Genomic DNA, 22692 nt, shown 5'->3' on the forward strand with positions numbered 1-22692 from the left:
CTGTCAGGAAAGAAGAACAACCCAAAATTTCTATCCTATGATAATAAATCCATTTGAAATAAGTAAATAAAGTAGTTCTGATAGAACAGACTATATGTAGATGAGAGTTATAAAGTAGTTGTTCATCTCTACATCTATAAATTGTTTACAATAACTATTCCTGAGAAATGAGGAAGGAAGGAAGGAAGGAAGGAAGGAAGGAAGGAAGGAAGGAAGGAAGGAAGGAAGGAAGGAAGGAGAGAGGATGGAAGATAAATGGTTATAAAGAATAAGAATAAATCAGAAGGAGACAAAACCTGAAGCTGTACTATAGTGTGCTTGTTAAGTAATACTACACAATTTACAGGGAAAACAGAACACATTACAAAAGTCGGACAATTGGATGGTGATAGGATTAAACCAGCCGCATAGTATGTTTGGAATTAAATCAGCCACATAGTAAATTCATGTCATGCCATGCCTTGAGAATAAGATCTGACCAGAAAATATTGACTGAGTTGTACAATAAAGATGGAGAAATAAGTTTGAGATGATTATTTAACCCATTTAACATTTTACAGTGAACAGATCTGCATGTAGGCACCATCACTCTGGAAAGAAACTCAAGAAATTGATTTGAAAAAAATAAAATAACTTAATTAGCAAATATCTGTCAATGAGTGACAATGATATTCCTTAAATCCCTTAGTGTAAGAGAAGCCTCTAAATATTGCATGGCTTTGTTGACCTCCTCCTCCTCTTCCTGCCCCCACCCCCACCTCCAGGTTCAGAATCAGGGCTAATACAAAACAAAAATACTGCATATTTCAGCTCTCGTTTGGAGGTATATACGAGAGATATTTATTTCTTCAAGGCTGGCCACTTGATTTTCATAATACTAGATGCCTCTAGAATATATAATGCACAGGCACATGCATAAAGCAAAAGGGAAATAAACAAAACACTGTTTTCCAAGCATGGGGTAGGTCAGCCTTAGCCAGAACATTCTGCAAAAACATTTTAAGTTGGTTGTGTTCTGACTGAAAATACAAGCACACCTATCATTCTATCCCTTGGTATTATGCAAAGCACAGAAAACAAATAAGAAATAATAAACCAAAGAGAGTATAATCATGAAATGCATAAAAAGAAAACAAACAGGCTGAATCTAGTCTGTATCATCACTATCCATTCCTCTCCATGAGCTACTATCCTTGCAAACCATCTTATCTTCCACCAGCTCTTCATTCATTCATTCATTCATTCATTCATTCATTCATTCATTCATTCATTCATGTATTACTTTTAAGATTTAATCTTCATTTATCACATATTTTCTCTAAATCAAAACACTGGAATTCTCCTTAGCAAAGTTAACTACTGTAGTCTTGGCTTTCACTCTTGCTACATTTCCCTTTGCACAGAAGAACAATAATCATATTCTTCTGTTAAGGCGCTTGACCATCTTTCAAACACCTTAAAACAAGTTACACAATCGTTCAAAAAGCAGACCACTTCTATATTTTAATAACAATTCTGACCTTGGCTATAATAAATGATTTAATAATTCCCCAGTTATCTATCTCCAACTTAGCCTTTTAATGTTTTTATATTTATGATACCCTTTTTATTATTATTTTCTTCTTTTGTTCTGACTCTTTGTAACCTCATGGACTAGAGCACACCAGCCCCTCCCCCATCTCTTGGAGTTTGCCTAAATTCTTGTTCATTGCATCAATGACACTATCTAACCATCTCATCCAATCCCTTTCCCCATTTGCCTTCAATCTTTCCTAACATTTTCCACTGTGTTGTATACTGAAAGAAAGTCCTCGCCGTTACGAATGACAGCTCGGTAGCAGCCAGGCGCGTCTTAGCCAATCAGACGGGCCTGTCAGTTGCCGAGCTGTCAAGCGCGAGTCTGCTGGAATATAAAAGGCAGGCTCTTTCCAACCGTCACCCGATATACCACAGAGCAGCCGAACATATTGGTCTACCTGAAACTGCTTCGCTGCTTCTTCTCCACAGACTATCCGGTCTAATCTTTGTTACAATTGTTTCTACCGTGCTTACAGCCGGTCTACCTTCGATACTTTGTTACAAGTTACTGTTATATTAAATTGGTTACAGCGTTACCGAACCAGAGCCTCTGTCTTCATTCTTAAGTTACAATACACTGAGTCCTCCTTTCTCATTAGGTGGCCAAGTATTTGAGCTTCAGCTTCAGTATCTGTCCTTCCAAAGAACAGCTAGGGTTGATTTCTTTTACAATTGACTGATCTGATCTCCTTGCAGACCAAGAAGATTCTCAAGAATATTCTCCAGAACCACAATTCAAAAGTATCAATTCTTTGGCACTCAGCCTTCCTTATGGTCCAACTCTCACAGCCATACATTAGTACTGGGAAAACCATATAGCTTTGACTATATGGACCTTTGTTGGCAAGGTGATGTCTCTGCTTTTTAATATGCTGTCTGGGTTTGCCATAGTTTTCTTCCAAAGGATCAAGCATCTTTTAATTGTAGGTCTTTTTCTTCTTCTACACTAACATTAATAGCATTTATTTCAATTCCTCTCTTCAATATATCATTATTCTCATACAAATCTCTGTATGATATTCCTTCCAGTCCAATTTATTTCATCATATTTACTTTCAGTTCTGTTCACTCAACTGGAGGCTCCTTGATCAGACTCTTTATCCACTTTTAAAGTATTTTTTTTTAGTTTTCACCAAATGCCCTTTCAGTTTTCTATACCTCTTTTAGACTTAACAATTTTCATTGCTCTCTTTGACTTATTCTTTGCCACTAACTTTTTTTCCACTCTACACATTATGCAATAACTCTCTTACCCTCTGTTTTGCATTTTATAGGCGTTTTGTCCAAAAATCTTTTGTTTGTTTCTTATTTCCTATTAGCATTAAATCCACATGCTTCTATTGCACAGTGGAACATGAGATTTTCATCTGTTCCAAGCAGCTTCCACATCCTCTTGCTTTGTATCTATTTCCCATTCATTCCATTGCAAGAGCAAGTAACCTTCGAATATATTTTCCTGCTGAAGAAATACTTTCTTATTGCTGTTATTCAAATTTCAACCTAATTTCTTTCATGGCTTTTGTTGGAAAGGTAGCCAAACTAAAATAATAATGAAATAGATTTTTTCAGTGAAATCTTTTAAAAGTGTCCACTGAGCCCAACAATGAACCGACAAAAAAAGAACCTATTTCAATGCAGCTCATGAAAATACAATTCGTAAAAAAACATATTTTTTTCTGGCTACTACTGAAGACTTTAAAAAGAGGGAGAGAGAGAGATTGGATAACCATTAATCTGACATGATACAGGGTCACCTGCTGAAGCAGGGAGTTGGACTGGAAGACCTCCAAGGTCCCTTCCAACTCTATTATTCTATTCTAAAGAAAATTCACATTGAGAAGTCACCCTTCTTTTACCTGTCAATCTGTCTGCAAAGCACAATATGTAAAACAAAGTTACATAGCTTTTGCATTTGTCAGCAGATAGCCACACTCTCTTCAATGCATATGCAGTACATGGATACTTTTGCATTGTACTGTATTGAATGCCAACAAAGCAACAAAATGGCCAATTTCCAATACCATTTTTAGCAAAATTAGAAGTGGGTATGGACATAGAAGATCTGTCAGAAATAAACTGTTTCCATTCCCATCTTGTCTCAATCACCAGAAAGCTACCATGTTTCCCAGAAAATACGACAGGGTCTTATATTTTTTTGACCCACAAAATATGGCCTTGGGCTTATTAAAGGAAAGGGCTTATTGTTTTTGGGTTGCCGGGAGGCTGCTCCCTTGCAACCGGGCTCCCAAAGAGCCAGGCATAGCCTCAGGGTCAAATGGCTGTGTTGGGCTGTCGCAGCAGCAACACAGCAGCAATGAGGTGACCACACTTGCGAGCAGCCGCCCGGCAACCCCCTTTTCCATCTGGGCACAGCACCGCTGACCGATCTAGCAGTACCCGGAAGGCACCAAGCAAGGCGAGTGCCTGTTCTCCACCCTCTGCCTCCCACGGCTCAGCGCCTTCGGAATGCCCCTAGGTGAGTGAATGGGGCTTTGCATGGCTGGAGGGGGGGGGGGGTTTGCACAAGCGGCTTTTCCACTCCCCGCTCACGCAACTCTCAGGATCACGATGCCCTTGGCTAACTCTACAGCACCTTCAGAGCCAGGACATCTCCGCTGCTGGTGCCACCTGCCGCTTGGAATTTTTTTTTGCGGCTTTCAAAGCACAGAGGACGGATGCCGCTCTGGATACAAGCATAGAGCGTACTCCCAGAGCTGTATCCTACCTCCATGCTTTGGAAGCCACAATGGAGGACGGGTGCCACTCTGGGAGCATGTTCTATGGTGGTATGCTCTGCAGCCCACAACCATAGAGCGTACTCCCAGAGTGGCATCCGTCCTCTGTGCTTTGAAAGGCGAAAAAAAAAAAAAAAACCCCAAGTGGTGGGCAGTACCAGCAGCAGAGATGCCCTAGCTCTGCAGCTACTATAGATTTAGCCAAGGGCATCGTGAGCCTCCAAGTTGCATGAGCGGGGAGTGGAAAAGCCGCTCGCGCAACCCCCCTCTCCAGTCATGCAGAGCCCCATTCACTCACCTAGGAGCATTCTGAAGGCACGAGCCGCGAGAGGCGGAGGGCGCCAGCATGGTCACCTTATGGCTGCTGTGTTGCTGCTGCGACAGCGCAACACAGCCATTTGACCCTGAGGCTGTGCCCGGCTCTTCGGGAGCCCGCTCACAAGAGTGCAGCAGCCCGGCAACTCCCCCTCTTCAGCTGGGCACAGCGCCACTGACCAATCTAGTGGTACCCTGAAAACATCAAGCAATGCGAGCCTTTTCCCCCCACCTTGTTCCCACAGCTTGGTGCCTTCAGGATACCGCTAGGTCGGCAAGCAGTGCTTTCCCTGGCTGAAGGGGGGGGGGGGGGGAATTGTCCAGGGGGCTTATTTTCAGGGGCGGGCTTATATTTTTGTCCACGCGAAAAATGTGGCAAGGCTTTAGTTTCAGGACAGGTCGTATTTTCAGGGAAACCTGTTATCAGAAACGTTCTTTTAAAATTCGGCATTTCAGCATTGTGTACGTGGTATGATTTGTGCAGAGTTATCTGCAGTTTCCTGAGATTGTATCAAAATGCACCATAACCTTCATTCTAGCCATAATACTGTTTGCACTGTCACAGCATACAAACGAAAAGGACAGAGCTTATGTCACAACGGCTGCCCTTGACCTCCCTTGTTTTTTTTTTTCCATTTTAGATAGGGATTATAAAGATATAGAAGTCATGTGTCTTTCAGAGACCTACCACAGCCTTTTCCACTATTTAATCACCTAAACACTGGGGGGGGGGGGCATCCCAACACTTCAGCCTTAACTCTTCCTATGACATCATTTGTTATTTATTTATTGGATTTATTTATTGTATAATGACTAAGACACTAAGCACTGAACAGCTCTCAAAACATAAAACAAGATAATACTAAAATCTAATTATGCAATTTAATAAGGATGAAATCATTCTGATGTCAATGGTTCCAAAATAATAAATCTCCAAAGAACTTGGGGAAAATCATTCAGAATGCCATGGCTGCCACCTCAGGGGCCAAAGAAGCAATCTGCAGAAAACCAGAAGGCTAAGATGTGGCTCTCAGCTCTTCAAATATGCTGGAATCCACGTACCAGCTAATATTGTGTTGCAAAGTGTGAAATTGTTAAAGGTTTCTAAACTATTGGAGGATACTGTACACAAAGCTCAGAATTACAGTGAGAAGATTTTTATGTTCGTTCTGCTTGTTTTTCTTACATTTTATTTTTTAATTAAGTAATGTTATCAGTGCACTGAGAAGTTTGAGTGGGGTTTTCTGATTTTTTAATGCAACTTTATACAAAGTGTCTTGATCAAGATTATTGCAGATAATGTTTTTGATTGGCCTATCTGGCTTGGTTGGTTGTATTGTTGTAGATTTGCTTCATTGTTCTCCTTTTAACTTTTAACGAGCTAAATCTTCAGTTCATTGAAATAATATCCTAGAATTTCATTGCTTTTTTTTTTCTTTGTCCCTTCTCACAAAATTCTTCAAAGCTTTAACAAGTCTCTTTTTGTAAAGCCAGTTTAGGAAAGTTACTCAGGTCACCCTTTTTGGTTTGTTATATGCAAATTCTTTTTTTCATTTTAATCAGACAGGGTTTTTTGCATACATAGTAATACAGCATTCCATGTTATTCTTATAGAAATCCACTTTCAACTCTGTCTCCTTACCAGATACAATTTGCTCCTCTTCCTTAGATACAGCCTATATATACTCTTAAAATTAACTTCTACGTTTTTTTGTTCAAAAATATCCTTCAATATGTTGAATATTAAAATACTTTGCTCTATTCTGTTTCAATAAGTCAAATTTAAGTGTTCTCCTTTAATTACAACACTTAGTTCTTTCTGGTTCTCTATCAACTCCAACCTTCAAAGTCTCATCCTACATTTTTTAAAAAGAGAATTCAAAACAAAAGCATTTTCTCATGGGACGGAGTCTTATAATTAAAATCTTATTTCAAATCCACTTGGACCCTTAGTTCATTTACACTTACCAGAATCAAAGTTTTAATCAACTTTTTGCTGTTTATTCCAAAATTATTTTAAGTCCTTAAACTTCTAGTTAAAATTTCTTTTACAAAGGATTGAAGAAACTCACCCAGTGCTGTAAAACATGTTGATCCAAAGGTTTTAAAAGCTAAAAAGCAGTTAACAAGCAATTCCTGAAAGCAATTAGGAAATGAAGGAGGCGAATAGAATCTTTTTAAACCAACCATGGCTTCAGCAAAGATAGCTTTCTTTCATCTCCCAAAGATGTAAACCTGCCACTATCTTGTGGATAAACCCTCAATGATATAATCAAGAGAGAACAAATTATGGAAGAAGAGTTATGCAATATGAAAAGCTGAGGACTCACCCTCCCACATTTTTATGGAGAACCAAAAATACAAGAAACCAGGCATACTACTCTGTCCAACTGGTCTGCTATCAATGACTCTACCACACAACACAGCCAAAGAACCTACCAAAATCTCTTGAAATCTCATAGATGGGAAGGAACCTGTTATTAATCCATCTTTACCGCGCCTTAAGAAAATCAAAGGCTTAATGACTAAGGAAGTTATGCTTCCTAAATACATTTGATGTAATTTTTAAAGTGCCTTTTTATTGAAAGGGACCAACCACCTATGTGCAAATTTTCCTAATCAATGCAACAATAGATTTCTCATTGTATTTAGAATGCATCCTTCCCTTTCTCCACATGTTTTTTATAGTGTATGCACAGAGATAAAACAAGTATTTACAATACATTCTGAAATTCTGCTGATCTCATGATAAGAAAACTTAATTGACTATTGTTCTTTCTGATCCCTGAGGTTAAAACAAATCCCAGAAACGTGTCCACAGAGCCTGTCTTTTTAGTAAATTCCCCAAGGCTGGGTCGCTGAAAATGAGTTACCTCATGGAGGTGATATAGTCAGTAATCTGCCAGCTTCCTGTTCAACTGCTGAGCTGAATATGAATGGTGTCAGCATCACCAGAAATTCACACAGCAGTCTGGGTGAATAAAAATGCAGCAAAATGTGACCAAGCTGAGGAAAAAGCAACTACTGGATCACTTGCTGAGGAAACATACTGTGGTTCTTTTCTTACAGGGGCAGTTAAAAGACTATTTTAAAAACATTAAATAAATCCATGTCAGTGGTTTAAATTATGCTGAAGAGGTTTTGCATCAATATGTATGCAGGTCAGTGGTGGGATATGACCGGTACGACCCGGTATGGACATTCCTATGGCTGCTGGGAGCACCAGGTACCATTCGGGTATGGTGTCCAGAGGGCCCGTCCACCCGATCTCTTTACTGCTATTTGAGCTGATTGGGGCATTTGCGCACGCGCATGGAGCATACAACGCCTGTGTGACGCTCTACCAAGTAGCTGGAGCATCACAGACAATGGGTATGCATGCATGTGCTGCGCACATCTACGTGGTAGGCGCCTGGCCCCGTACCTCTTGCAATGGGATCCGGAACCCACCACTGATGCAGGTGGTCTCAACATATAACCAGAACTGAGCCCAAAATTTTGTTGATAAACGAGACAGTTGTTAAGTAAATTTTCCCCATTTTATGACCTTTCTTGCCACAGCTGTTAAAAAGAATCACTGTACTTCCTAAGTTAGTAAAATGGTTGTTAAGTGAATCTAACTTTCCCTTTAGCTTTGCTTGTCAGAAGGTTGCAAAAGATCATCACATGACCCTGGGACACTGCAACCTGTAGGTATGAGTAAGCATTGTAAGTATGAGTCAGTTCCCAAGTATCTGAATTTTGATGATGTGACCATGGGGATTCTGCAAATGTGAAAAACAGTTTTAAGTCACTTTTTTCATTGCCACTGTAACTTGGAACGGTCACTAAATAAACTGTTGTAAGTTGAGGACTACCTGTACTGGCTGCTCTGGTATGTACACTATCATTATTTTTAAAAGATCTGTTTTCATATGAAATAGAATAGAATAACAGAGCTGGAAGGGACCTTGGAGGTCTTCTAGTCCAACCCCCTGCTTAGGCAGGAAACCCTACATCACTTCAGACAAATGGTTATCCAACATCTTCTTTAAAACTTCCAGTGTTGGAGCATTCACAACTTCTGGAGGCAAGTCATTCCACTGATTAATTGCTCTAACTCTCAGAAAATGTTTCCTTAGTTCTAAGTTGCTTTTCTCCTTGATTAGTTTCCACCCACTGTTTCTTGTCCTACCCTCAAGTGCTTTGGAGAATAGCTTGACTCCCTCTTCTTTGTGGCAGCCCCTGAGATATTGGAACACTGTTATCATGTCTCCCCTGGTCCATCTTTTCATTAAACTAGACATACCCAGTTCCTGCAACCGTTCTTCATATGTTTTAGCCTTCAGTCCCCTAATCATCTTTGTTGCTCTTCTCTGCACTCTTTCTAGAGTCGCAACATCTTTTTTACATTGTGGCAAAATATTACAGTGAACAACACCAAAGGATTTGTTGTTATATGATTGCCCAAAATTAACAGTTACTGCTAGCATCTGTATGCTCTGCTGAAATTTACAAAACTCAGTCACTGATTGAAGATAAGTCTAAAAGGAATGTATGTTTCCAATAATTTCACAGAAAGCTTAAAAACAAAGAATTTACAGAAAGGAATTGGTGTAGGAAGAATAATAATCATACAAATTAATTTTAAAAAGGACTTCTTTGGAATAAATTAAATTTAAACTGTATAAATCAGAGGACTAAAGAGTCTATTCTTTTGTAGAAATGTGGGTTGAAGTTTAAGTGGGGTGGCAGAAGTTATTTGTTATTAGATTCCCTTCCGTGATCCTAGATATATTTTTGCATTAAGGGCTACAAACCAATATACATTCTCTTAGGAGCTAGAGAATTGTACCTTTGATGCACTTTGTAAATGCCTATGTTTCTATGTTTTCTACGTTCATTCCCTAGTACCTTCAGGAAGTGATGCAAACGATTGTTGAGTAGAATCTTGTAGAATGGGTTTTGCACATCCCTAAGACTAGCCAATGATATGAAATCACAGAAGGAAAACACACAGAAACCTATATTTGGAGCATGTGATTACTGAATGTATTTCTTGAAAGGATCGGTACAAACCACTAGTTAGACTTGGTTCAGTACTGAAGAGCAATGTCGTGAATTTCCAATATAGTCCAAAATTTTATGTTAGAGTTAGGAAAACAACCTCTGCAGAGTACAAAATTTGGGCCTTTTATCAATTACGTAATTTTTAGAAATTAATTACACAACTGAATTTTAAAAATAGACAGGTAGTCCTTAACTTATAATAACAATTGAGCCCAGAATTTTGATCCTTAAATCGTTGCAATCGTTAAGCAGGAACTGACTCAATTTTATGACTGTTTTTATGATGGTTGTAAAATGAGTCACTATGATTGTTAAGTGAATCATTAAATGAATCCAGCATATTAAATGGGCATTATTTTTCCCTTTTTGGTACTGAAAATCAGCAAAAAAGTGGTAATTACAGTTGTAAATGGAAACTGTTTTGCTAAGCACCTGAAATGCAATCATATGACTGTGGTGTTTGTGTGTGTACACTGTAACTTCAGTGGACGGGTCATAAGTAGCTTTTCTGAAGCCTGTCATAGTTTTAAATTGTTAAGTGAGTAGCCATTCAGCGACGACTGCCTTATTAGGGTACTATGCTGTGTCATTACCTAAGGCTCCAAGACATTTCCATTTTTTACCTTCGTTCTTTTCTATTCCTATTGCAAATTTGGAGCTTGCCAAAACAACTAGCCATAAGAAAAGTTTCCACACATACCCCTCTTTCCTATCACTCTGCAACTAATTGTCACAACACTGTCTTATGCCCTGGGATGTCAAACCCCCTAGTAGGGCTGCATTACTATTATCCTTCTCATTTTTCCTATTATCTATTTCCTTAGCTTCTTATGATAATAACTTTATTGTTTCTGATTTATGTTGATTGCTTTTATTAGTATTCTATTATGATTTATTTGAATGCTTATGTAGCATCCTATAACTATCACTGAGTGTTCTAGTTTATGATTTATCATGATTGTATTTTATGATTATGATTTATCACTTGCTGCTTGTATGTGCACTGTGAGCTTATGCACCGGAGACAAATTCTATTGTCACCGTATTGACTGACATTTTTCTTCAATTCCTACTCCACAAAAAGAAGTCTAATAGAGCCTAGGGAAAATTCAAATCTAGAAGTATTAGTAACTTCAATTCCCAGACTTGGCCAACTCAATTGACTCATGTACACATTGTCAGGTTTTGGGAATACTGATCTAAGGAACATGTAATTAATTATACCTTGGCTTGACCGGCTTTTGTTATCCTTGGTATGTCAAATAGCTGCCCGGTGTAGTACTGTACTCCACTGAAAAGAATTACAGCAATTGAATCTCCTTCCTTCTCAATTATATCAAGGATATCTTCAGTTCTCAAGGTTTCTTCTCCCTGAAATAAAGTTAGAACATATTTTAAATCAGCCCTGGACGTAATGGAATTGTCATTTTTATTTCATAATGTATTTTTTTTTATATGACTTGCTGACTGCAGGAAGCCATCAAAGACAAATTCTTAAAATTGCAGTGAGATACAAAACTAGGAATCTTGGAAAGCTTTTAAATAGGTAAGTAATCATTACTTTAAGCTTTTGAGTGTTTTTTTTTAAATTACGGTTCACTTTGCTTCCTTATATACTTTACTTAACTGAATACTTCAAGGTGGAATTAATAGGTTGGATTTTTAAAAAAGATACAAAGAGGTGGACAAATCTATAGCTCTTAGAACTGTTGATGGAGGGGTTGTATCAGTGAGAATTATTTATGATAAGTACAAGGAATTTCTGCAATGGAGGAATAGTTGCAAAAGAGAACTATATCTTTAAGTCTCTAATGGGAGCTTATTGGAGAGAAAGAGAAGGGGGGAGGGAGGGAGGGAGAGAGACTGAGACTACGTTCCCTGCGCCAACGAAGATGGAGTGGCCCACTGTATAACTTCAGAAGTACAAAGCAAACAAATACCGTATTTATCGGCGTATAACACGCAGTTTTAAAACTAAAATTGCAAGCTTAAACCCTGCCTGCGTGTTATACGCCGATACTGCGTGTTATACGCCAATAAATACGGGTCCAACGCCGGGTCCACTGTTCCCTCTAAGGTGGCAAGAAACCCCCGCGCAGAGGTTTCTAACTCCCGCGCAGAGGTTTCTTTCAAAGCAAACGTGGGGAAGTCCTTTGCAGGCAGCTAGAACTGGCTGCCTGCAAAGGACCTTCCCAAACTTGTTTCAGCGGCAGCTCTCAGCCTGGCGGCAGCGTCACACAGACTGTGGAAGGAGGGGGAGGAGGAGGGAACCAAAGAGAGCTTTTACTGAGTCTGCGCCCCACAGCCAGGACCGTCCTGGCGCCTCCAGCCGCGTTTCTTCCTGCAAAGCCCTTCGGGCAACCCGAGAGTTCCGCTTGACGCCAGAAGGGCTTTGCAGGAAGAAACGCGGCGTTTCTTCCTGCAAAGCCCTTCTGGCGCCAAAAGGAACTCTCGGGTTGCCCGAAGGGCTTTGCAGGAAGAAACGCGGTTTGAGGCGCAAGGACGGTCCTGGCTGTGGGGCGCAGACCCGGTAAAAGCCTCTCTTTGGTTCCCTTCTCCTCCTCCTCCTTCTTTCTGGAGCCCCTTCCTCAAAGATTTGGTACCAAAGCAATGGCGGTGAGGAAGTTGTGTCTTTTGGATTTTGCACTGTTGTCTTTTCAATGGTTCTCAGACTGGTTGAACCTTTAGCAGCTGGGGTGATATTCTTTACTGTTAAGGTTACAATTGGATGTGTTGGACGAATCTTAAAAGATGAAACTTTTATTAAAACGTTTGACTTAACTAAAAACGTCTTCCTTTTTCTTCTTCTTCTTAAATATGATTTATTTATTTATTTTTACTTCAGAAGTTTGATGACCGTTGTACAAACTAATCCAACCTAAATGTAGAGGAGGAGAAGAAGGGGGGGGGATTTAAAAAGAGCAGAGGAAAAAGAAAAGAAAGCATGAAGAAAACATAAAGAAAGGGATGGGAGGGAGGGAAGGAAGGAAGGCACTTTATGTTGAAACAGAAAATATTATATAAGGAAGAAAATGGAAATAACTTTTTGCTCAAAGAGGTGTTTTTTCATTTCATATTTGCCTTTTAAGAGGAGTTAATGTTATAATTCATGTTCTAATGTTATAAATTTTAATCCAACATTAAGTTCCGAGCTTCCAAGTCATTTATTTTTAATGAAAAAAATTTTTACTCAAATTTTTGTGTTAAAATGGGGGATGCGTGTTATACGCCGGTGCGTGTTATACGCCGATAAATACGGTATATATTACATACATTAATAACTTTCAACCTTATATTAAGGTTTTGCTTTTGATATACTGCATTTGCTGGAATCATTTTTGTAGGCTGCTGTTTTCCTCGAATGTGACTTCGCAGGACTTAGATTTCTGTGCTTGTTTAATTAGCTTTCAAGTTAGTTTGTGGGGAAGTCAAGTTCAGCCCCCTCAATTCTTGTAACCTTCATTTGGAGTATTCCTTCCCATACTTGAAATCCATTCCTCAATACCCTGCCCTTTATAGTGTTAAGGAACAGCTTTTGACTTTCTTCTGTGTGAAATTATTTCAGCGATTGAAATGTGCTCTCCTACCCCTCTTGAGTTTTCTGCTCTCAAGGTCCAGCTCCTTTGAATTCCTTCATAAAGATTATTCTCTGCACCTCTGAAACTTTTCTTAATTTTTTCCAGTTTCTCTGAATTGTTAAAATGTAATGCTCAGAAGTTAACCTGATAGTAAAGTCATGTCAGTCCAAAACTTAACCTTTAAACTTTTTGTGACTTCCAAGAATCCATGTAAAACATTCAGAGCACTTAAAAGTGCTTTAAAAATACAAAATATAGTTTTATCATTATATGAAGATAAATCATTGTGACAGTGATGTGCAGTCAGATGAGGCAAGTGAGGCACAGCCTCACCACTCTCATCATGAAAAAATATATAAAAGGAAAAAATAAATTAAATGCTTGCATTTACCTACTGATCTGTACCATAAAGTTATTTTCCATTTAACTTCACCAGTTTTACATTATTTGGTATTTGATCATGTAAAACAGTTAAGCAGAATCATCCACGATGAGGCTGCAGCGAGCTCAGCTCAGCATCTCAGGGGAGAACTGAGGTGAGGCTGAGCTAGCTGCTGCTTCACCGTGGATGATTCTGCTTAACTGTTTTACATGATCTGTAATGAGACCATATTGCTGTCTCTCTGTATGTCACTTTTAATAGTTTAGCTGATCTATATAATATAAAATGGAGTGTTTTTGTCAACAACTATGTGTGGAACGTGTTTCTTGTGCTAAGCAATCATAAAATGCCTGAAAAGTCAGATTAGGTGAGGCACGCAGTTCTCCTGCCTCATAGTAGAGGGCGCTCGTTCTTCCTATGACTCAGCGGCAGCAGAGTAAGTGATGACAGCCACAGAGCGCGACTCATGCAGTCAAGAGTTAAAAAGTCAAGTGCAGTCATTCATTTTTCTCCCTACCTTTTCCACTTTCAAAAATGGAGGATTACATTTCTAAACTAATTTTTTTTTCTAAACTGGACTTTCAATCAAAGAAGGAAGTAATAATTAAAGGAAGACCAACACCGGAGCTAAATGGCCTTCTTCAGAGGAATGGACAGAACACCCGCTCTTTCCAAACTGAGTGGTACCCACGAAAAGGTTGGCTGTGTGGATGTTCAGTAAGAAACCGCCTTTTCTGTTTTTCCTGCCTTCTTTTCTTTGACTTGCGACAGTGTCTGGACTCAGATGGGATATTGCGACCTGAAGAATTTGCAAAGAAGCCTCATCAAACATGAGCAGTTGACCACCCACATACAAAGTCAGAGCACACTAAAAACGTTTGGCATGTCCAGCATAGACATAGCTTTAGACGAACAACGCAGACTCAACATCAACATCCCCAATGCTAAGGTAAAGGAAAACCAACATATCTCAGTCTTAAAAGATCTCATCAATGTCACCTGCTTCCTCGCCAAACAACAGCAGGCATTTCGTGTAAATGATGAAAGTGCAGAGTCTACCAATCGTGGAAACTATATTGAACTCTTACATGCTTTTGCTGAGAAAGATGACAGGCTAGATTTGGAGACATCCACTGTATTTTCCGGGTCCTGCAATTGCTGAGTATATCCTGAGAGTGTTGGAGAAGTATGACTGTGTGGAAAGCTTGTAGCTCAGACCTACGATGGGGCCACTGTAATGGCATCAGAACGTAATGGCGTGCAAGCTAAAATAAAAGAAATAGTGCCTGAAGCCATGTTTACACACTGTTACGCACACAAGCTGAACTTGGTGCTTTCGCATTCAGCAAAGTGCATGCCAGAGTGTCGCATGTTTTTTAAAACAGCTGAGGGACTAGTGACATTTTTCAGCAAGTCCCCAAAGCACACTCACTTGCTGGATGATGTTGTCAAGAGCTGTTTACCCAGAGCAGCACCCACAAGATGGAGTTCTAACTCTAGGCTAGTGCAGACAATAAGCACGCACCAAAATGATCTGTGCACATTATTTCATGTCTTTCTAGAAAATCCTAACAGCTGGGACAATGACACACTAATGGCAGCAGAATACAATCGATGGCTGTCAAAACAATCAACATACTTTCTCTTTATGGCATATGAGGACATTTTCAATGAAACTGACACACTTTTTAAAGTACTGCAAAACAAAATGATGGACATTGAATATTGTCTTGCACGCATCCGCAACACATTTGCAGCTCTTGAGCGCATGAAACTGGAGTTCAACAATTTATATGACCGATTTGAGAAGAAATGCAGCTCACTTGGCCTGACAGGGACTGGACGTAGAAAGTCGGTTATATCTGAACAAAAACGACTGTTTTGTAACATTTTGGAGAACATAAGCCATCAAATGCAGGCTACGTTGATCATTTTGGTGAGTTGACTTTCCTTGGTTTGGTGGATTGCGCAAAATTTAGTGAAATGTCCCGACGTTCTGATGACACGAAACTGCAGAGTCTTTCAAAATATGCTAAATTTTTTGATTTTGTGAAACTGAAGGCGGATCTTGTTGGACTGTACAGCTCACAAGTGATCAGGGATACATGTAAATCTCCTGCACAGCTTTTGGGCCCAGAAAGATCTCATTCAGACAGCTCCTCAGGCCACAAAGTTGCTTCAGCTTGTGCTCACTGTTCCAGCTACAACAGTATCGGTGGAGCGGTCATTTTCAGCACTGAAGAGACTAAAAACATACAGTCGGAACAAGACCAATCAAGGATGACTTTCTTTCCTGGCCGTGATCGCCATCGAGACATAGAGACTTTTAAAACTAAAAGAAGACAATGAAAAATTCTACCAACAAGTTATAGATGCTTTTGTTCATAAGGAGCGACGGATGGACTTCATTTATAAGTAAAGGTAAGACCCATAATAACTTCTATTTTTTTCAATTAAATGTGCTTTTTTGTGTGTTACAGTATGTGTAAAGAATGCTGATATGAGACTTTAAACATACCCCATTAACTGCTGCCAATCAAATATTGGCTAAGATAATTTGTAGGATTTTAATGTTTGTAAATCTGATTGTGATGATGTCACTGCGTCACCAGCCATAAACGTCACCGCACCTCACTGCATTGTGATTATTGGTGAATAGAATTTTGTAGAAAAACAACTATTGTTAGGGGACTGAAAAGAAGAAATGGTAAAGTAGTTAATAAAAGAATCAAGGAGTAAATGGAATGAATGAATGAATGCATGTATTTTATGTTTTTTTCAGTCACACAAAGGTCTTATTTGGCAACCTTGGAGTTTAAAGTATTTTGATAAATTCAGCAAAGAGCAAGATTAAAAGATTATTAAAGGAACTCCTCTCAAGATTAAAGCTAACTCATACATTCCTCTTGATACTTTCAGAAACAGCCCATATCCCACAGAAAGCTCTTAAATGTTTTACTCAATGTTATCTGTATTTCAGAATAATAAGATTCAAATAGCCCAAAGATGAAAAAAAACCTCTTAAGTTATTAACTAAAGAAAAACATTCAATGAAGGGGGGGGGACCCCAAGATCTTTTGATGCTTTAAAGCCAAAATCATTCCATCCCTTCTTCACTTCCTCGCTGCAAGGAATGATATAAAACATATCACCACCAAGGGATCAATTAAGTAGTGCAAACTCCAAATTAAGTTAAATACATCACTGCAAAAAATTGGCATAAGATTTACTAATTTGAAAGTAATTTCTATTATCATAATTATCTTTCAACATCTATCAAGAAGAACTTGAGAGGAGTTTCTTCGCTGAAAAACTTTTCTTCATGTCAAACAACTGAAATGCAATTTTTAATATAAATTTGGAAATCACTTCTTTCCTAACCAGAAACTTTACTACGATGACAATATCTCTGTCATAAAAGGTTTTTGTTAAGAACTGTGGCATGTGGATATACAAAGGTAGGGAATTATGTTCGTTCGCTATTTTATTGTTTAGTGCTCTGGAATGTTTCGACCTATAGAATATGCAATCCTTACTAAAACTTTACATATGAAAATAAACTTCTATATAATTGTTAAATAACTATCAGTTTCCAAACTAGACTTCATTTTCTTGTAACTGTGTAGACTAATGTTCAGCTTCTTGATCTGTCTACCTAATAATTCAAATTTCTTTCCACAACATTCTAGTAACTGTTTCATCCTTTCCATCAAGCTTATTTCCTGCTTCTGTTTCCTTAACCTTGTCCAGCATGTCCCCGTCCCCCACTGCAGTATTTGTCAATCTTGGCCTCTTTTAGATGTGTGGACTTTAATTCCCAGAATTCCTCAACCAGCCATGCTAGCTGAGGAATTCTAGGCATTGAAGTCCACACATCTTAAGGTAGCCAAGGTTAAGAAACAGTATCCAGTGCATGAATGTCTCATAACCAGAACACATGGTTTCTGCCTTCTGGTTATTGCCACAAGTGAAACTATCATGAGAAAAGCAATTTAGGCAGAGAAAACTACAGGAATACTACTCTAACATTAACTTTTTCTTTCAAAAATAAATTAATAGTAAATTTATCTACCATTGCTATAAAAGTATGTAGGCTACTAGTTAACAAGCTGCTGGGAATCACAATCATTCTAATCTCCACATTAAGGAAGGAATTAACGTGAAGTTTATTAATATAAAATACATGTATGTAGAACTCTGAGGGGGGGGGGGAAGAGAAAGTTAGGAGTTGTTTTCCTGGATTTTAAGGATGAGGATAAGGATGGAAACAATTATCCCCCAAGACTTCCTATTCCAATATCTGACCAAAACTTCAGAAAAACAAAAAAGGGCCATAACTGGCCTGAAAAAACTGTAACCATGGGATATTTTTGAGTAGGAGTTTCAGGAGGATCAACAATGGTTTGTTGCTGAAGAAAAATAGACTCAGTGAAATTTGGCCACTTTGCTGCGAAAATACAATGGTACCATTGTTTATGCTTTAAGTGGTGTGCTGAGGGCTTCATGCATGCTGAAGGCCATGAGTTGTCTAGTATGATGCAAACCATGTTCCACAAACCTTTCGAGGTTGAATCATAAGCATACTCTTCTCCCTATCAAGCCCATGAATCTGGAGCTGAGACTCAACAGCATACTGTGGGGAAAAAAATATAACTTTAAAAAAGTGAACAGACGTAAAAACAAAACAAAAATCATTTTGTTATAAATGTCAACAATTAATTAATACATTAGATCCAGGATATGCAAAAGTCTGCCTGAAATAATTTTACAGCAGATTAAATAACCGGGATTCGTGATTTAAAGGATGAAATAGTAGGCAGGGTGAAATGCCTGTCTTTGTGAATCAGAGTAGATAACACTGAATGAGACATAGGTAAAGGTTCCCCTCGCACATATGTGCTAGTCATTCCTGACTCTAGGAGGCGGTGCTCATCTCCCTTTCAAAGCCGAAGAACCAGCACTGTCCCAAGACGTCTCCGTGGTCATGTGGCCAGCATGACTAAATGCCAAAGGCACACTGAACGCTGTTACCTTCCCACCAAAGGTGGTCCCTATTTTTCCACTTGCATTTTTACATGTTTTCAAACTGCTAGGTTGTCAGAAGCTGGGACAAGTGACGGGAGCTCACTCCTTTATGCAGCGCTAGGGATTTGAACCGCCAAACTCCCAACCTTTCTTATTGACAAGCTCAGTGTCTTAGCCACTGGGTCCCTGAATGAGACATACATGGTATCAATTCTTTAGATTCCAAGATAGGAATAGTGCTAAGTTATTTTGCTGACAAATTATTGTGTTATGACCCAGCATTGTTTACAATGACATATTTTATGGCTACTAGACCTGGAATAAATATTCAGTAGACCATTAGATGGTAATAAAGAGTGTGCCTACCTTGGGATTATCTATATTTTTATAACACAGATTAGGGAGCCACACCATATGTGAATCCAGATAACTTGATACATAGTCCCAGTATGTGACAGCACTTGTCCAACCATGCCTGTGGAGATTCTCAGTCATCCAGGTCATGATTGTCCCAAAGGTGCCTTTTCAAGACAATTAGACTTTGTTTTTTCTTGAAGATGTTTCACTTCTCACCCAAGAAGCTACTTCAGTTCATAAAGAAGATTCAGTTCAAACAAATATAAAGTTCAGATACCTTTTAAAAAAGCACCTTTGGGATGTTCAACCTTGCCTGTGGTTTTGCTATTGAGCAGGGTTGGGTTTCCTAGGACTTGTTTTGGGGACAAAAGTTATTGGTGATCCCCTTGGACAATATCGAAAGTTTAGGAGATGTCAAAAATAGCAGATCCTTTTCATGAGGAACAGCATATTAATCATCTGGGTTGCTCATTTCTCTCTCATTATGATTGGGCTATGGAAGGCCAATTACTTCAGATATAATCTGCTTGCCTGTTCCCAAAGAGCCACTAGCAATGCTGGATCATAGCACAGAAAAGGCTCAATGGGAAGGTCTCCTTTTTCCTTCTAATTCTTTCCTACTTTGGGAAGAACAAAGCACTATTATGATTTCCTTTTGCAGACAGTGTTACTTGGAAGAATTAGGATTGGATGTCTGGAGCTGGTATCCCATGTTAACATCAGCAACTTTTTTTTCCAGTTGTACAATTACATTCTATATAGTCTTTTGGATTTAATGGCCCTGTTTGAATGCTGAATATATATATATACGGTAATATTTTTCCCAAACATATTACCTTGAAAAATGGAAGCTGTATTATATGCAACTTATGAATGGCAATTATTTGTTTTTGTTTTTTGTTTTTAAATCCAATTGATTTGCAATATTCCGTATGATAAGTCTACTGGAGGGAATGTTATAATGTTTAATTGAACAAATTTCTCATTAATTTTTAAGCATTTTGTTAAGTTTGAGTTATCAGTGGTGACTCACAAATGTGAAGATTAATGTGTTTAAATCTGTGATGCATTGGCTATTGTCCTACTGTGTAGCACACAAATGTTTGACTTAGTAATCCAAAGCACCCTCAACAAGAATTTCTCTATCTGTCTGGGGATATAAAACTGTTAATGGTGTGAGCTTTGTATTGATTTGGTTTCATAAAGTAAAACAGCAACAAGAATTAATAAAACATTTACAACCTGTTGTTGATTTAGGTCAATAGCTTGCTCAGTATCTTTAAAAGACTAATCAATCAGTGTGGCAATTCAATCTTTTACTCCCATACAATTTTTATTTGAACAAAAGGCCAATCAGTTTAAAAAAATGTCACTCAAAAGTATTGTGCCTAACTGGGATTTTAAAGGTTTATTTTTAAAAAAATAACAGCATCTAATAAATAATCAGGTAAGATTACCTTTTTTTGGCAACTTACAAAATTGTATAGCATAAATATGTTGAAATATTAATTGCTTACATGATCAGAAGGAAATGCTTTGGCTTCTAAAAGGATTTTATGGCGATAGAACGTAGGCTTAAAAAATGTCAACTGTAAAAATAAAACAGATTTATATTATCTGAAATGAAATATTAATTAATTCACTGAAAAGATAGCAATAGCACGTAGACTTATATACCGTTTCATAGTGCTTTTCAGCCCCCTCTAAGCAGTTTACAGAGTCAGCATATTGCCCCCAGCAGTCTGGTTCCTCATTTTATTGACATCGGAAGGATGGAAGGCTGAGTCAACTTTGAGCTGGCATTCTAAACTCTGCACCACAATGGCTCTTACAAAATAATCAATACATATAAGTTTATCTTTATATCACACAATCAGATATCTAGATGTTCTACATATTTTCTTATGGGCAGTGAAAACGATTAGCATATTTCTTCATAATTTTTTTTTCTTGCAATAGGAAATAAAATGACTTGAAGATGCTTTAGGAATTCAAATGCAAAACAATTTTTTTCTCAATTCGCTTGCTCTATTGCAAATTTGTAAATTCTGTCCTAAACAGGGGTGGGTTCCTGACAGTTCTAACCTCTTCTATAGAAGAGGTTCCACAACTCTATGGTGATGCTTAGAACTGGTTCTAGCTCCCTCCTCCTGCCCGTCCACACCATGCTTGCCCCGCCCGGCGCTCACTGATTGGCTGGCTCACCAATCACCCCACCCACCTCTAAGAGTCCTATCTAAACCTTGAAGTCTTACAGCTGTCAGGTTTGAACACCCCTGGGTTTTTTTTTTCTAAAGGGTTAGGGGTGCAAGGTCTTGTTACTTGACAGCTTTAAGACTTGCACACTTCAATGCCAACGTTTCTGAGCCAACATGACTGGAGGAGGAATTCTGGGAGTTGAAGTCCACAAATCTTAAAGCTGTCAAGTTTAAACACCCCTGGTTTTTTTTTTCTAAAGGGTTAGGGGTGCAAAGGTCTTGTAACTTGACAGCTTTAAGACTTGCGTGCTTCAAATGCCAGACTTTCTGAGCCAACATTTTTGTTGCTAAGCAAGAGCGTTGTTAATTGAGTTTCACCACATTTTATAAGTTGGCCATGCCCACCCAGTCACATAGCTGGCAAGCCACTCCCACAAAGCAGGCCACACCCACAGAAGAGGTTCTAAAAATATCAGAAACCCACCACTGGTCCTAAAATAGGAATAGGCACTTGGTGGCAACTCAAATGTTACTTTAACTAGAATTAACAAAAAGAGAGAGAGAGTTTATGAGTATTACAGTATAACAACATCTGTTTATATATTTCCTAGTTTTTCTGTCTAATAAAAAAAGTAAAAATAACTTTCTTATAACCTATAAAATGGAATAAAATCTAGTATATTTCAGAATATTACTTGGAGAATACATTAGAACAAGCTATTCTAAGGTATCATATACTATATATAAATGCAGCATAAATAAAAAAAATCAGAAAACTTTTATGAAAAGGTAAAGGGCTAGATAGAAATATCACTATATTATTCTGTTGTGATCAATTTCTAATCGTCTATACAGAAAGTGTGATAAGTGTTCCTCAGAAGGTCTATTCTTTGTATCCCTAAAGTTTTGTATTCCTTTCACTTCTGTAAAATTGAAAGAAATAACTCCTATAGTTCCTTGGCCAGTAAGTTATTCTGCATTGTAATAGCTTCTGAAGGATGTCGGGGTAACAATCAAAATGTCACTTCGGAGACACTTGGAAGCAAGAATTGTTCATACTTTTAAATTCTGCTTTTAAGTGCCTGATAAAAATCTGTTGATGTTATTTAGAAACCAACCTTTTCTAGTGTATACATTTTTAAAAAATAAACATATGCACTAACCAGAGATATCCATCTGGCCTGATCTGGTGCCATGGTACACAGCCTGATTTAACTTCAATCATATCCAAGAATGGACATTCTACTTTGGACCAGACTCAAAAGATGGTTCTAGAAAAATTAGTTTCCCATTTTTCTCTAAATAATATGAGAAACTGACATGCCAAAATATCAAACAGAAAACATTAAAACAGGAAAAATAATGCTGAGGGTCATAAATCAGAGAGAAATACGATTCAGTGAGCTTGGGCTAAATTTTCAAAAACAAAGAATGCATATAACCTATTTTTGAACAGATGATTTTTAACATGATAG

General features: G+C 38.3%; 1 protein-coding gene across 4 annotated transcripts in view; it reads right to left on the reverse strand.

Annotated features, from left to right (window-relative positions):
• The window catches only part of KYNU (kynureninase), a 146464-nt gene that overhangs the window by 35795 nt on the left and 87977 nt on the right, over positions 1 to 22692 (reverse strand). For 3 of the 4 annotated variants that reach the window (XM_032211771.1, XM_032211754.1, XM_032211762.1), the window contains 4 exons: positions 20537 to 20608; positions 18196 to 18270; positions 14329 to 14436; positions 10902 to 11048 (listed from right to left, as the gene is read on the reverse strand). In XM_032211771.1, the coding sequence (XP_032067662.1) occupies positions 10902 to 11048; positions 14329 to 14436; positions 18196 to 18270; positions 20537 to 20608 (402 nt within the window). The remainder of the gene's footprint in view (positions 1 to 10901; positions 11049 to 14328; positions 14437 to 18195; positions 18271 to 20536; positions 20609 to 22692) is intronic. The other variant, XM_032211779.1, reaches the window with a different exon arrangement.

Source organism: Thamnophis elegans, chromosome 1 (genome assembly GCF_009769535.1).
Source record: "Thamnophis elegans isolate rThaEle1 chromosome 1, rThaEle1.pri, whole genome shotgun sequence".
Taxonomy (NCBI): Eukaryota; Metazoa; Chordata; class Lepidosauria; order Squamata; family Colubridae; genus Thamnophis; species Thamnophis elegans.